At 26.8% G+C, this 12717-nt stretch overlaps 7 protein-coding genes across 7 annotated transcripts; 5 read left to right on the top strand and 2 right to left on the bottom strand. All coding sequences in view use genetic code 12, as the record gives it.

Moving 5' to 3' along the window:
• Positions 1-98: 98 nt before the first annotated feature.
• Positions 99-308, top strand: KGF54_002149 (TFIIH complex subunit; the record flags this gene model as incomplete). The annotated part of the gene is made up of 1 exon (XM_051762597.1): positions 99-308. One exon carries the CDS (start codon positions 99-101, stop codon positions 306-308), a length of 210 nt encoding a protein of 69 aa, XP_051620661.1.
• A 33-nt stretch (positions 309-341) lies between these two features.
• On the bottom strand, positions 342-2786 carry SEC34 (Golgi transport complex subunit; the record flags this gene model as incomplete). The annotated part of the gene is made up of 1 exon (XM_051762596.1): positions 342-2786. One exon carries the CDS (start codon positions 2784-2786, stop codon positions 342-344), a length of 2445 nt encoding a protein of 814 aa, XP_051620660.1.
• Positions 2787-2915: 129 nt separating this feature from the next.
• On the top strand, positions 2916-4406 carry KGF54_002147 (uncharacterized protein; the record flags this gene model as incomplete). Its single annotated transcript, XM_051762595.1, has 1 exon — positions 2916-4406. One exon carries the CDS (start codon positions 2916-2918, stop codon positions 4404-4406), a length of 1491 nt encoding a protein of 496 aa, XP_051620659.1.
• Positions 4407-5085: 679 nt separating this feature from the next.
• Positions 5086-6656, top strand: UGP1 (UTP glucose-1-phosphate uridylyltransferase; the record flags this gene model as incomplete). The annotated part of the gene is made up of 2 exons (XM_051762594.1): positions 5086-5130; positions 5193-6656. The coding sequence occupies 2 exons, from the start codon at positions 5086-5088 to the stop codon at positions 6654-6656; spliced, it is 1509 nt and encodes a 502-aa protein (XP_051620658.1).
• A 330-nt stretch (positions 6657-6986) lies between these two features.
• On the bottom strand, positions 6987-8465 carry DIT1 (Dit1p; the record flags this gene model as incomplete). The annotated part of the gene is made up of 1 exon (XM_051762593.1): positions 6987-8465. The coding sequence occupies one exon, from the start codon at positions 8463-8465 to the stop codon at positions 6987-6989; it is 1479 nt and encodes a 492-aa protein (XP_051620657.1).
• A 191-nt stretch (positions 8466-8656) lies between these two features.
• Positions 8657-9991, top strand: DIT2 (putative cytochrome; the record flags this gene model as incomplete). The annotated part of the gene is made up of 1 exon (XM_051762592.1): positions 8657-9991. One exon carries the CDS (start codon positions 8657-8659, stop codon positions 9989-9991), a length of 1335 nt encoding a protein of 444 aa, XP_051620656.1.
• Positions 9992-10054: 63 nt separating this feature from the next.
• On the top strand, positions 10055-11377 carry KGF54_002143 (uncharacterized protein; the record flags this gene model as incomplete). The annotated part of the gene is made up of 1 exon (XM_051762591.1): positions 10055-11377. One exon carries the CDS (start codon positions 10055-10057, stop codon positions 11375-11377), a length of 1323 nt encoding a protein of 440 aa, XP_051620655.1.
• Between the last annotated feature and the right edge of the window lie 1340 nt (positions 11378-12717).

Here is a 12717-nt window from a genome sequence, read left to right as displayed (position 1 = left end):
ATAAGATGCGGCTTTTATCAGTGAAACTTTATTTTGCATTGAGATAAAAAAATTTAGAATTACAACCAAATTTACTACCCAGCAAACAATCACTTCAAATGTTAGTTGCTAGTAAAGGAGTTTTAGTTCGATGTGATCCATCAATTAAAGCACTTATCATACAGATTGATTCAGTTACACCTGGAATAGTATTAGAAGAATTAGATGATACTCACTTATTAATACAACAAGATAAAGTTGAAATTGTTAAGAATGAATTAAATAAATTATTATCGAAAAATATCTACAACCCATTTGAAGAAGAATAATCAATAACTTTTATTACTTGCTATACAAAAGCATTACTTTTCAATAGATTGTCCTGGGTTTATTGGATCTATTGAATTGGTTGGATCAATAGGTATATCTAACTCCAAATTCAAATGCATTGGCTTTTTAGAATCTTCAACATCTGCTTCATCTAAATCTAAGTCTAAATTATTTAACACATTTTCATTGAAATTTGGAGAAAATTGAATTTGATTCTTGGAATCTTCTTCATCATATAAATGATTTATTATATCATTTACAAATCCTGACAATGCATCAATTTCTAATAAATCATCAAATTTAGGTTTTTCTGGTAAGTCATTTACTTTTTTATAAAATTCTTCATAAGTTATTAAAATTAATTGTGACAAATTATTCATTAATGATCGTGCTACTATTTGATCATTTATAATAGAAATTATATGTTTATAAAAATTTGGAATCTTAATTATTAAATTATCCTTGAATTTGTTTAGGTTTTCATTAGTTAAATCTTCCTTACCTAAAATAGGTTCACAAATTTCATTTGAACAAATTGTCAAAAAATCAGTTACTGCATTATTTAATTCCATTTCAATTTCCATATTTGCATCAATCATATTATTTATAACTTTTGGTATCGATTGTTTTGCAATTTCTAAAATTCCACCACTTGAGTTCCTTCTCTTTATAAAATTCCATATATTAGTAAATCCACTTGTAAAATCAATTGAAAAATCATTTCTTACATATTGTATATCAAAATTTTTAATTTGATCTCTTAATATAATTAAATCTTTTAAATATAAGGTTTTACCTTCAATTCTACCTAATTGATTGATGGCTAATTTTAAATATTCTCCTTTTAACATTTCAATACATGAATGAACAATATAATGAGCAATATCATCAAAAACATAACCATTGATTAATTCATATATGTTTGATAAAATTGTTAATGCTTTAGCTAATGGTAAATATAAATCAGGAAATAAATTTTCCTCATAATCCACATCCAAAGAATTAACATTTGTTGTTTGTTTTATAAATCCAATTTTCAAATCAATTGATTTTGGTTTATATTTCATTAATTGATTATCGACATAGTTTTGAATTTTAAAAATTAGTCGATTTTGAGCATCATCCAACAATGGCTGAAATAAAAATCCATATTTTATTGAGTTCTCACTATTAGTTGAAGCGAAATAACTTTGAGTATCAATTAAAGATCCTTCATTCTCATCTTCAAACTCATAATATTTTTGTAATAAAGTGGTGAATTGACATAATGAACTTATATTTGACTCTTTTAGTATGAGGAGTCTGATGTTATCATATAATGGTTCTAAGACATTTTTCAAGAAATTGTAAAAAGTATCCCATAATAAATCATCAACATATTCGTGTTTATTAGGTTCAAAAAATGCTTTAAATAAATTGTATTCTTTTTCAATTATCTTTTTGTAGTATGAAATTTGATCCTGACAAGCCTGTACCAAGGAATGCTCTTTAGATAAAGTATTTGGATACTTGTCAATATACTTGTGTAATAATCTCGTCCTTATGTTGAAGTAGGTTGACAAAACATCATTAAACAACCCAGAAAACTCTTCATTTGAGCTTCTCTTTTTCAATTCATTCATTAATTCGTGAAATTGTTCTTGGTTATACTTTAGGTAGTTATTAAACTCATTATAAATTAACAAATCAAGTCCCAAAGTCTTTTGCTTTTTATCAATTGAATCATTAACACTCTTGATTTCGTTATTCAAGAAATTTCTTATTAAGGTTAATGATCTTGTCATACATTGTTTAAACCTACTTTTGTACAATTCACAATCTTTATAATTTGGATGATCATCAACAAATTTTAAACTATCATCTAAATTTTTTAGTATATCATTTATAAAAAATTTTCTTTTTTGATTTAATAAATGTGAGCCGGATTTTGATAAATTTTTAGTTATTGAATCTAAATGTTCAAAAAGCTTTAGGTTATTGAAAATTTCATCATATTTTGTTTGATATATATTTTGTTTTGTCAATAGTTCATTTGCTGATTTATCAAAATCTAATGTTTCATTCGTTATTTTCTTATATTGAGTAAATAATTTATCCATGTCTATTAATAAATTGTCAGTCTGATCTATAAATTTTTGTAATTGTATTTGATTTGAATGTAGATTATTCTGAAAGTTTAGTACTTTATCTAAATGTTTTGAGTTTATAGTGTGAATATCTTGAGGTTTTAAGACCATATCATAATTGAAGGAATTGATATAATTTGTCCAAATTTGATCTTTCTCTAGTTCATTGAACGGTGATATTAATTCTATTACTGGATTTGACTTTTTTGTTTCATGTGAAGATACTGATTTTGATCTTGAGTTTTTGAAAGTGGTTGGTGGTGTATGCTTAAAATTTGTAGTTGTTTCATTTATTATAGGCACGTCATTCGCAATTTGCAGTACAGTTGACTTTGATCTACCCCTGGGCATTAGTTTTCTGAGGTGCTTTTATTAAGGTGGTGATAACTTGGACTTTTTTCAATTTTATAACGTAGTTTCCAGCGCGTAAATTTATATATTTTTTATTCACAATATTCATTTTAAATATACTCTTTACACATGCTTGATCCAAGAGATGAAGAAATCAATGAAGATGATTTACTTAGTGAAGACTCGTCAGATGAAATAAAAGATTTACAAAAGGAATATCAGTTAAAATTTGAAGCTATTAAAAAGAAAGCAGCAGAAAAGAAAAAAAGAAAACAAGAAGTTTCAGAACCAGAAGTACTAAGGTCACCAACAAAAACAAAAGCAAAAATAGAGCCACAACCAACTAATCGAGATATTGCAAAACCTCAAAAACCAGCAAAGTCATCAGGATTTCTATCACAATTATATGAGGCAAATTTAAACAAAACAAAAGAAAAATATTCAAGTATTGATTATGATAAACGTAAATTTGAATTTGATTTTACAGATATGCAAATAGAAACGAAAGATGTTAAGGAAAAATGTTCAATATCAGGATACTATTTGAGAAAAAGATACTACCTCGAGGCCAAAATCACACAATTGCTAGCTGAAACAGATCCTGGACTAAAAATCATGAAAATTGAAAAACTACTAGCTAAAACCAATAAAACAAATAAGTATACTGAACCACTATATACAAATTGGTGTTTATTAGGATTTATTATCAACAAATCACAAGTTTTATATACAAAGACTAATAAGAAGTATATGAAATTTAAAGTTGGGAGTTTCAACAATGAAATTGAAATCATTTTATTTGATGATGCATTTGAAAGAAATTGGAAATTACAAGAAGGTGATTTAATTTTGGTATTAAACCCTATCATCAATAAATATGAAATTAAGATTAATGAAACAGAATGTAAATCTGGATTTAATTTGAAAGTAGATAATTCAAATATTAATAGTATATTAGAAATAGGGTCCATAAAAGATTTTGGTAAATGTCAGTTCATTAAGAGATCAGATAATCAAAGATGCTCAAATGTAATAGATATAAGTAAAACAAAACTCTGTGATGTTCATTTAGATATGAAATTTAGATCAAGTTCTAGAATGGAATTAAATAGTGTTACAATGAGATCACCATCAAAAACTAAAATGTATATCAACAATAAAAACAGCCAAATTTATCTAAAAGAGTTTAATGAAAACTCATCATATTCAAGTTCAGGGTATGGTAAAATTGATCAAAAAAAATTTCAAGATCCAAAAATTTTACAAACAAAATTGAAAAAAAGAAAATTAATGAATGAAAGAGCCAATTCACTTTTGGAAAATAAATTATCGAAACTATCACCACATAATTCATTATCTGAAAAATTAAATTTTGAATCACACTCCACCACTAACAAGAGTATTAAATCATCATTTTCATCATCAATGATATCAAAAATTGGATTTGATCCAACTAATCAAAATAAATCAAATAAATCAATTACAAATAATTCAAAAGATTTACAAGAATTATATCAATTAAGTTCAACTACAAAAAATGTAAAATCTTTAGAACCATCAATTGAAGATAAAAAATTAAAAATTGCAAAATGGAAACAAAACTTAAAACAATTTAAATAAATACTTAATTAGTATAGACTATATAGATAAAGTTTATATACAGTATTAAATGTAATAATGACACAAAATGTAATGACATAGAACAAAATGACATGACATAAAAAGTTTGACATGAAAAAACGCAAAAACGCGTATAAGCAATAAATAGTAATACAAATACAAATACAAATACAATGAAAAAAGTAATTTAAACGGAGTTCAAATTCTCGACTGATTAATTTTTATAAATTTCAAACTTTTTTCAAGTACAAAGTAATATGAGAGATGTTAAGTTGTAATTTGATCGATTTTTGCAACTTCTTCACTCATTAATCATTCTCTATTGATTGAGATAAGTATATGTCAATTAAATTGCCCTTTATTGTCAATAAATAATCATAGTTCTTCCATAAATTATCTATTTATATTCTTTTCTCCACTTGATCCCCTCCACTCCAATGCAATGAATTTTGCCTTCTTAATATAGTCCAACTTGCCTTGACCTCTCTTTAGTAAATAATATTACATTTTTAGCCTTATGTATTATAAGTGTTCCTAATTTTAAATTTGCTAAATGTAAATTAATTTTTCTTTATACACACGCCCATTCAATTTATTTTATAATAATATTCTAAAATATATTAATTTAATTTTCAACAAGTTTTATTCAATTACTACAAATCAAAACTCAATTGTTATAATGTCTGGTTCATCTAAAAGACATACTAAGAGTCAATCAGCTTATGTACGTATTAATTGATACTCAATTGATTTATAAATCCAATTGCAATTACTAACCTCCATTAGGCTTTTGATAATACAGCAACAACTGTTGCAGCTTCTCAAATGAGAAATGCATTAAATAATTTAGCAGATACGGTTGAAGATCAAGAAGAGAAAAGAAGATTTGAAAATGAAATGGATAATTTTTTTTCATTATTTAGAAGATATTTAACTGAAAAAGCTTCTGGTACAACTTTAGAATGGGATAAAATTAGATCACCAAATGCTGATGAAGTTGTTGCTTATAATAAATTAGAAGATGGTGAAGCACAAGCTGGGGAAAACTTATCAAAATTAGCTGTATTAAAATTAAACGGTGGTTTAGGTACCTCTATGGGTTGTGTTGGACCAAAATCTGTTATTGAAGTAAGAGATGGTAATACATTTTTAGATTTATCAGTAAGACAAATTGAACATTTGAATAGAAAATATGATGCTGATGTTCCATTATTATTAATGAATTCTTTTAATACTGATGCTGATACTGCTAAAATTATTAAAAAATATCAAGGTCATAGAATAAGAGTTAAAACTTTTAATCAATCAAGATTTCCAAGAATTTATAAAGATTCTTTGTTACCAGTACCTGATTCATCTACTGATTCATTAGATAGTTGGTATCCACCAGGTCATGGTGATTTATTTGAAGCATTGGTACAATCTGGTGAATTAGATGCTTTATTAGAACAAGGTAGAGAAATTTTATTTGTTTCGAATGGTGACAATTTAGGTGCAACTGTTGATAATAAAATTTTGTCACATATGATTGAAACAGGAGCTGAATATATTATGGAATTAACTGATAAAACAAGAGCAGATGTTAAAGGTGGTACATTAATTAATTATCAAGGAGAAGTTAGATTATTAGAAATTGCTCAAGTACCAAAAGAACATGTTGAGGAATTTAAATCAATTAAAAAATTCAAATATTTTAATACTAATAATTTATGGATTAATTTGAGAGCCATCAAGAATTTAGTTGAAACAAATTCAATTGAAGCTGAAATTATTCCAAATCAAAAAACAATATCAAAAGGTCATTCAGAAATTAATGTTTTACAATTAGAAACTGCTGTAGGTGCAGCTATAAGACATTTCAAAGGAGCTCATGGAGTTGTTGTACCAAGATCAAGATTTTTACCAGTTAAAACATGTTCAGATCTTTTATTAGTTAAATCAGATTTATTTTATTTGGAGCATGGTGCATTAAAATTAGATCCAACAAGAGATGGATTTTCAAATCCTTTAATTAAATTAGGTTCACATTTCAAAAAAGTTTCAGGATTTCAATCAAGAATTCCTCATATGCCAAAAATTTTGGAATTAGATCATTTAACTATAACTGGTAATGTAAGTATTGGAAAGGGAGTTCAATTAAAAGGTACAGTTATAATTGTTTGTAATGATGGTGATAAAATTGATATACCAAATGGTTCAATATTAGAAAATGTAGTTGTTACAGGTAATTTAACTTTATTAGAACACTAAAGCAAAGCTATATAGTTTAGTTTAATAAATCTTTTGCACTTGATAAATCTTCATCTCCGTTATAATTATCAATAAACTCTTTTAAATTGTGTTTAAGTTCTTCAATTTTTTTAGAAACTTGAGGTACCATTCTTTGACTTTCCTCTAAAACTTGTATTTGTTTTTTTATTTCATATTCATCAGCATTTTGAGACTTCATTTGATTCACATATTGTTCTTGATCTTTGACTTCTTGTTGATATAGTGTTTCTTCTTTGATCAATCTTTTAAGGGCATTGATTTTAATTTGTAAAGGTGACGGTGACATTTTTGGTGGTGTTGTAATGTGTTTTATATTTCGTGTTTATTGTTATTGTTATTGTTTTTAATTTTTTGATTCTTATAAAAGTAGTGTAAATTTTTTGAATCCCAGCCACCATTTCCATTTTTAAGTTCTTTTTCAACTTCAATTGATTTTATAACATAATAAGTTGGATCATCATCAATACAAACTATGGAATTATGCCAAGGAGTTGGAATGTGTAATAAATCAGTTGTTTTTGGAGCTTTATGATCTTTGATATTGTTAATTGGTAATATTTCATCAATTCCATTTTGACTTAATAAAGATATACCAAATTTTGGACCTGCATTATTATGCGCATGAATAGAAAATCTTAAATGAAATGGAAACATTAATTCAACTAAATTTGAATATGCATCATTACGTTTAATCATTTCAAATGCAACTTGACTAACAATTTTTTTAAATTTTTTTCTAGTTATTGATGAAACTTCTGGATGAAATTGTAAATCTTCAGTCATAAATTTACTAAAACCTCGAAATAATGATAATCTTGGATGATTTGGTGTATTAATATCATTTTTCAACTTACCATTATCTGTATCACATGATAACATCATAATTTTACGACAAGTTTCAGATTCATAATCTAATTTGGTGCCCAAAAAGTGTTGTAAGTCAATATTTATTGGTACATTATCATAATTTTTAAAAATTTCAGGAAGTGAATTGAATTTTATTATTGAATTTTTTGGGGTGATTCTTTTATATAAATGTTTTAAAGCAATGGAATATTGATTAACTTTCAAATCATCAACTGCAATACAATCACTAAAAACATGACCATCACTTATAATCCATATAATAATACCAGGTGGATATATTTTTTCAATTTCTTCAGCAAAATATATTAATCGTTTAAGAGCGAGTTCTTCACCTTTATCAGGTAAATCTCCTGAAACTTTCTCATGATTTGATGATTTACATGGAAAAGCCGGTAATACTGCTTCCAAAGGTTGACCTCTACTAGTGAAAAATTCAACACCTTTCTTGAATTTAAGTCTGCCTATTGATTCCCATTTATCATGTTCTACTGTATGTTTTAATTTTGATGCAAATATATCAGTTATTTGCTCTGATAAATAATTAAAATTTTTAATTGAATCATAAAATATTTTTGAATTTGATATTAATAATTCCAAAAACCAATAATCAAAATCAGTTGGTGACATTTGAATTGTAACAACACCTTGCTTTATTGTGGAGTCTAAGGGTAATTCCCAGATATGAAAATCGTCTGAGATCGTTGCTTGTTTGATATTGTGGTGGTGGTTGATAAACTTGGCATTTAAGATCGAATCTGTTAGATCGAGATCAAATTTATTAAAATATCGTAAACTCAAGATTTGCTTTTGGTCACGACTATAGAGCATACAAATATTTTCATAAATTGGTTTTGAGATATCTATAGTTGAAGTAGAACTATTTGTTTGTGTGGTTAATGATAAACTTGAAGCAGATTCCATTTTTCAATGATGATTAACCAAAAAAAGTACCAAATTTTATTGTATTACAAATTCAGGAGGTTTTATATAAAAGTTTACTTGCGGTTGTTAAAATTTCCTAAAAATTTCTGTTGGTGGTGGTTCATGCTAGAGGATGTGATATTAAAAATATACAAAAAAGAATAGCAATTTTTTTTGGTGATGATCCACCAATGATTCTTTCATTAATTATAGCTTATGTTTTGTTTAAAATTTTGGAAGTGGTTCTACCACCATGGAATTTCCCAAGAAATATACCAACTATTCCATTTTATGTTTCCTTTTTAAGTTCATTTGGGAAGTACGATCAAATTGATATCTTTAATTTATATTTAAGGGAAAAACTTGAAAAGTATGGTGCTGTTAAAATTTATTTTGCTTCAAGATGGAACATTTTAGTTTCAAGACCAGAATTGTTAGTTGAAATTTTCAAAAATGATGGTGTATTTGCAAAAAGCGGGAATCACATCAAAATTCCTGGCTCAGTTTTAGCTACTTATACTGGAGATAATATTATTTCATCAACTGGTTCAACTTGGTTAAACTATCGAAGTGTATTAAAAAATTCAATTCAATTTCCAAATTTAGATCCACTCACTAAAAATACTGCAAAAGTGTTGAATATGTTACCTGATGGAGAAATTACAGACACTTTACAGAGATATTCATTACAAAATATTGGTGATTGTATTATGGGAGTAGATTTTGAAGCATTAGAAAATACTAATATGCATAATCAAATAAAATACATTAAAAGACAAATTTTTAAACCATTTTTCATGAATTTTCCAAGTATTGAAAAACTCCCTATACCAAGTAGACTCAAAGCTAAAAAAGAAGTTGAAAATTTTAGGTTTTGGTTTGGACAAAAAATCAAGGAGCACACTCAAATTGGTGCTGCATCAGAATTAGTTCAAGCTTTAGAAAATGGTGTTTTAACAAATAAACAATTTTTAGATAACTCAATTATTACAATGGTTGCTGGTCATGAAAATCCTTTGTTATTAATGCAATCACTTTTATTTGTTTTGGGTTCAGATTCAAATCTACAAGAAAAATGTAGATCCACCCCAAAATTTCTTGATTTTGTGATTTATGAAACTTTAAGAATGTATCCCCCACTAAATCAAATCATAAATAGATGTACCACAAGATCGGTACAGCTTGGTGGTGAGATTCAAATTCCTCAAGGTGTTTATGTTGGCTATATGAATCTTGCAACTGGTAGGGACAAGAATGTGTGGAAAGATCCAGATTGTTTTAAACCGGAACGTTGGTCAGTTATTGATTATACCAAGGCTAAAAGAGACGCTCATTTGCCCGCATTTCATGGAAGGAAAAGAGCATGTTTAGGTGAAAAATATGCTTTATTTGAATGTAAAACACTAGTTCATGCAATTTTAGGAAAATACAATTTTGAACTACTTAATAAAATAAAATTTACACCTTCGGGTCCAATTTCTCCAATAGGGATGAAATTTAAATTTAGGAAAATTGAAGAAATATGAAAATGTATATATAATTTATAAGTATTGGAGTCTTTAGTTTGTGATGTTTTCTGCTCTAAAATTATGTATTGCGCATTCACAACTAAAAGAAAAATATTAATTATTTCAATTGTTACCGTAACTGGTTGTTTAGGTCCAATAGCTGGTAATATTTATGTTCCAATTTTACCACAATTACAAATTGTTTTTAATGTTTCTGAATCAACTATAAATGGTACAATTTCAATATTTATGGCAATTTTTGCATTTGCTCCATTAATTTGGGCTTCATGGGCTGATTATGGTGGTAGAAAATTATTATATTTAATTCCAATCTTATTTTATATTATTGCAAATATTTTATTATCAACAATTCCAGCAAATATCGTTGCATTGTATATTTTAAGAGCAGTTCAAGCATTTGGTGCTAGTAGTGTAATGTCTGTTGGTGCTGGTACTATTGCTGATATTATAGAACCTAAAAATAGAGCAAAGGCTATAGCAGTGTTTATGTGGGGACCACAATTAGGACCAATTTTAGGACCTCTACTATCAATCATTGCAATAAGTTCATGGAGATGGATATTTGGGTTCTTGGCTATTTTGGGTAGTGTTGTTTATTTAATGATTTTATTTTTACTACCTGAAACATTAAGATATTTAGTAGGTAATGGAGAATGTCATGCTCAAAATCTAATTGTCAAACCTAAATTGATTCAACCAAAATTAGTTGATGATTATCCAAAACCTCCAAAACCAAGTTTGAAAAATTATTGGAACTTAATGAAATTTAAACCAGTATTGATTTGCTCTATAAATTCTGGTTTATTATTTGCAACTTTTTATGGAGTTATGGTTACTTTTTCAAGAGTACTACAACAACATTACCACTTTAATTTTTTACAAACTAGTTTAAGTTATCTTTGTCCTGGTGGTGCGTTGATTATTGGTTCAACAATAGGTGGCTGGTTATCAGATAAAACATATAATTTAATACCTGAACGTCGATTTTCCATACAAATTGTTGGGTTATTAATTTCAATGAGTGGGATAATCATTTACGCATGGACAGCTCATAAATTAGCACCTGTTGAAACTGTGTTTTTAGGTACTTTTTTATCTGGATTTGGAATGACTTGGGTATTTATTACTACAACTACGTATTTAACAGAATGTTCAACCGGTCAACCTAGTGCAAATGTTGCAGTGGGTAATTTGATGAGAAATATCTCTGCTGCTATATGTACTGCAATTATTGATATTTTGATTTCAAAAATGGGATTTGGTTGGTGTATGACTGGGTTAGGATTGTTGGATATTATTGGTCTTGTTATGGTTGTGGTATTATTGAACAAAGGTTCAATTTGGAGAGAAGAATATAATGAAAGAATGGAGAAAAATGCATAAGAATGGGTAATTTAAAATATATATAAAGAACTTGCATATTCTTAGAAATTGAGTATTGAAAAAAATATATGATTAATATATAGAAGAAAAGTATTTCGTAGCTTTTTACAAAAAAATTTATTCAATGAGTTACTTTCGTTATCTTAAACCTTAATTTAAGCTCATTATATGGTAAATAAAATAATAAGAATTCTTGGTTTAATTAAAATTAGAATTTGGATAAAAAACTTTCAAAGTGTCAAAAGATTCTTGGATTTCTATTTTTTTTTTCTAGTTTTCAAAAAATCTTTAGAATCTGTTATACACAAGCTGTCGTGGAAGGGGACGAGCCAATTTTGGTAAAATCCAATACGATAAAGAGGCAAAAACGGTTTAAAATTTTGAGGTCCGGACTTATTCCCAATTTTCATGTTTTATTTGTAACTGCTATGATTATGAATGTGTGTTTTGATTATTAGCACTTGCAAACCAAAATAACTTAGGGTCCATTTTCAAAGATAACTATCGAATCACTTCAATTTTTATCGCCCTCTAATGAGATTTATTTTGTTCCCGAATACATTATTAGTAAAATTTTATAAAATTTAAAACCCCGTGGAGAGTTTATAAGATTTATAACGTGAATTACAAATTAGATTTTATATTCTAATCATTCAGTTATTAAATCATAAGACATTTTAGTAGCTAAATATTTTCTTCTTCTTTTTGCCTCAAAATCGTACCAGTATTCTATTAAAGCCACTTCGTTACTTAAAAGTTATTAAACTAGAGGAAAAATTCTCTAAACACAACTAGAAATACATTAAATCATAATCTCTCATGAGTTAAAAAATAATCTGTATCGTTTTTGTAGAGTAATTTCATAAAAAATTCGAATGTTGAATTTTTGGAAAAATAAATTTTTTATATCATGAGATGTTGTTTCAGAATTAAATTTAAGTAATGATACATACACATTTTACACAACTTTTTTACAAATAATGAATTACTATAACCTCAAATGTTTCTCTTTGTTACTGGTCATTTAAAATTCTATTTTTAGAATTAAGAAGTTGATTTCAAAGAAAATTTGGGGACCAAACAACTTTCCCTTGAAATACTAAATACTAAAAGTAATATACATAATTCAATACAAATTTAATTACGAACAGTTAATAAATACAAAATTTGATGTTCATAAAAAAACAGCTTAAACATTACAGAGTATTGTCATCAAATCGTCTATTGTAACAGATGGATTTGATTTAGTAACTCTGATCTAAATGTACTGGAATATATGTTTGGTTTCTTAATTTAAAGATATATCAAAAATTACGCGTGTATTTCTTTTGAAATTGGTA

This window comes from Candida jiufengensis (genome assembly GCF_024610255.1).
Source record: "Candida jiufengensis strain CBS 10846 chromosome Unknown scaffold4, whole genome shotgun sequence".
Taxonomy (NCBI): Eukaryota; Fungi; Ascomycota; class Pichiomycetes; order Serinales; family Debaryomycetaceae; genus Lodderomyces; species Lodderomyces jiufengensis.
Note: the sequence above shows the minus strand (reverse complement) of the source record. Positions and strands in the feature narration are given on the sequence as shown.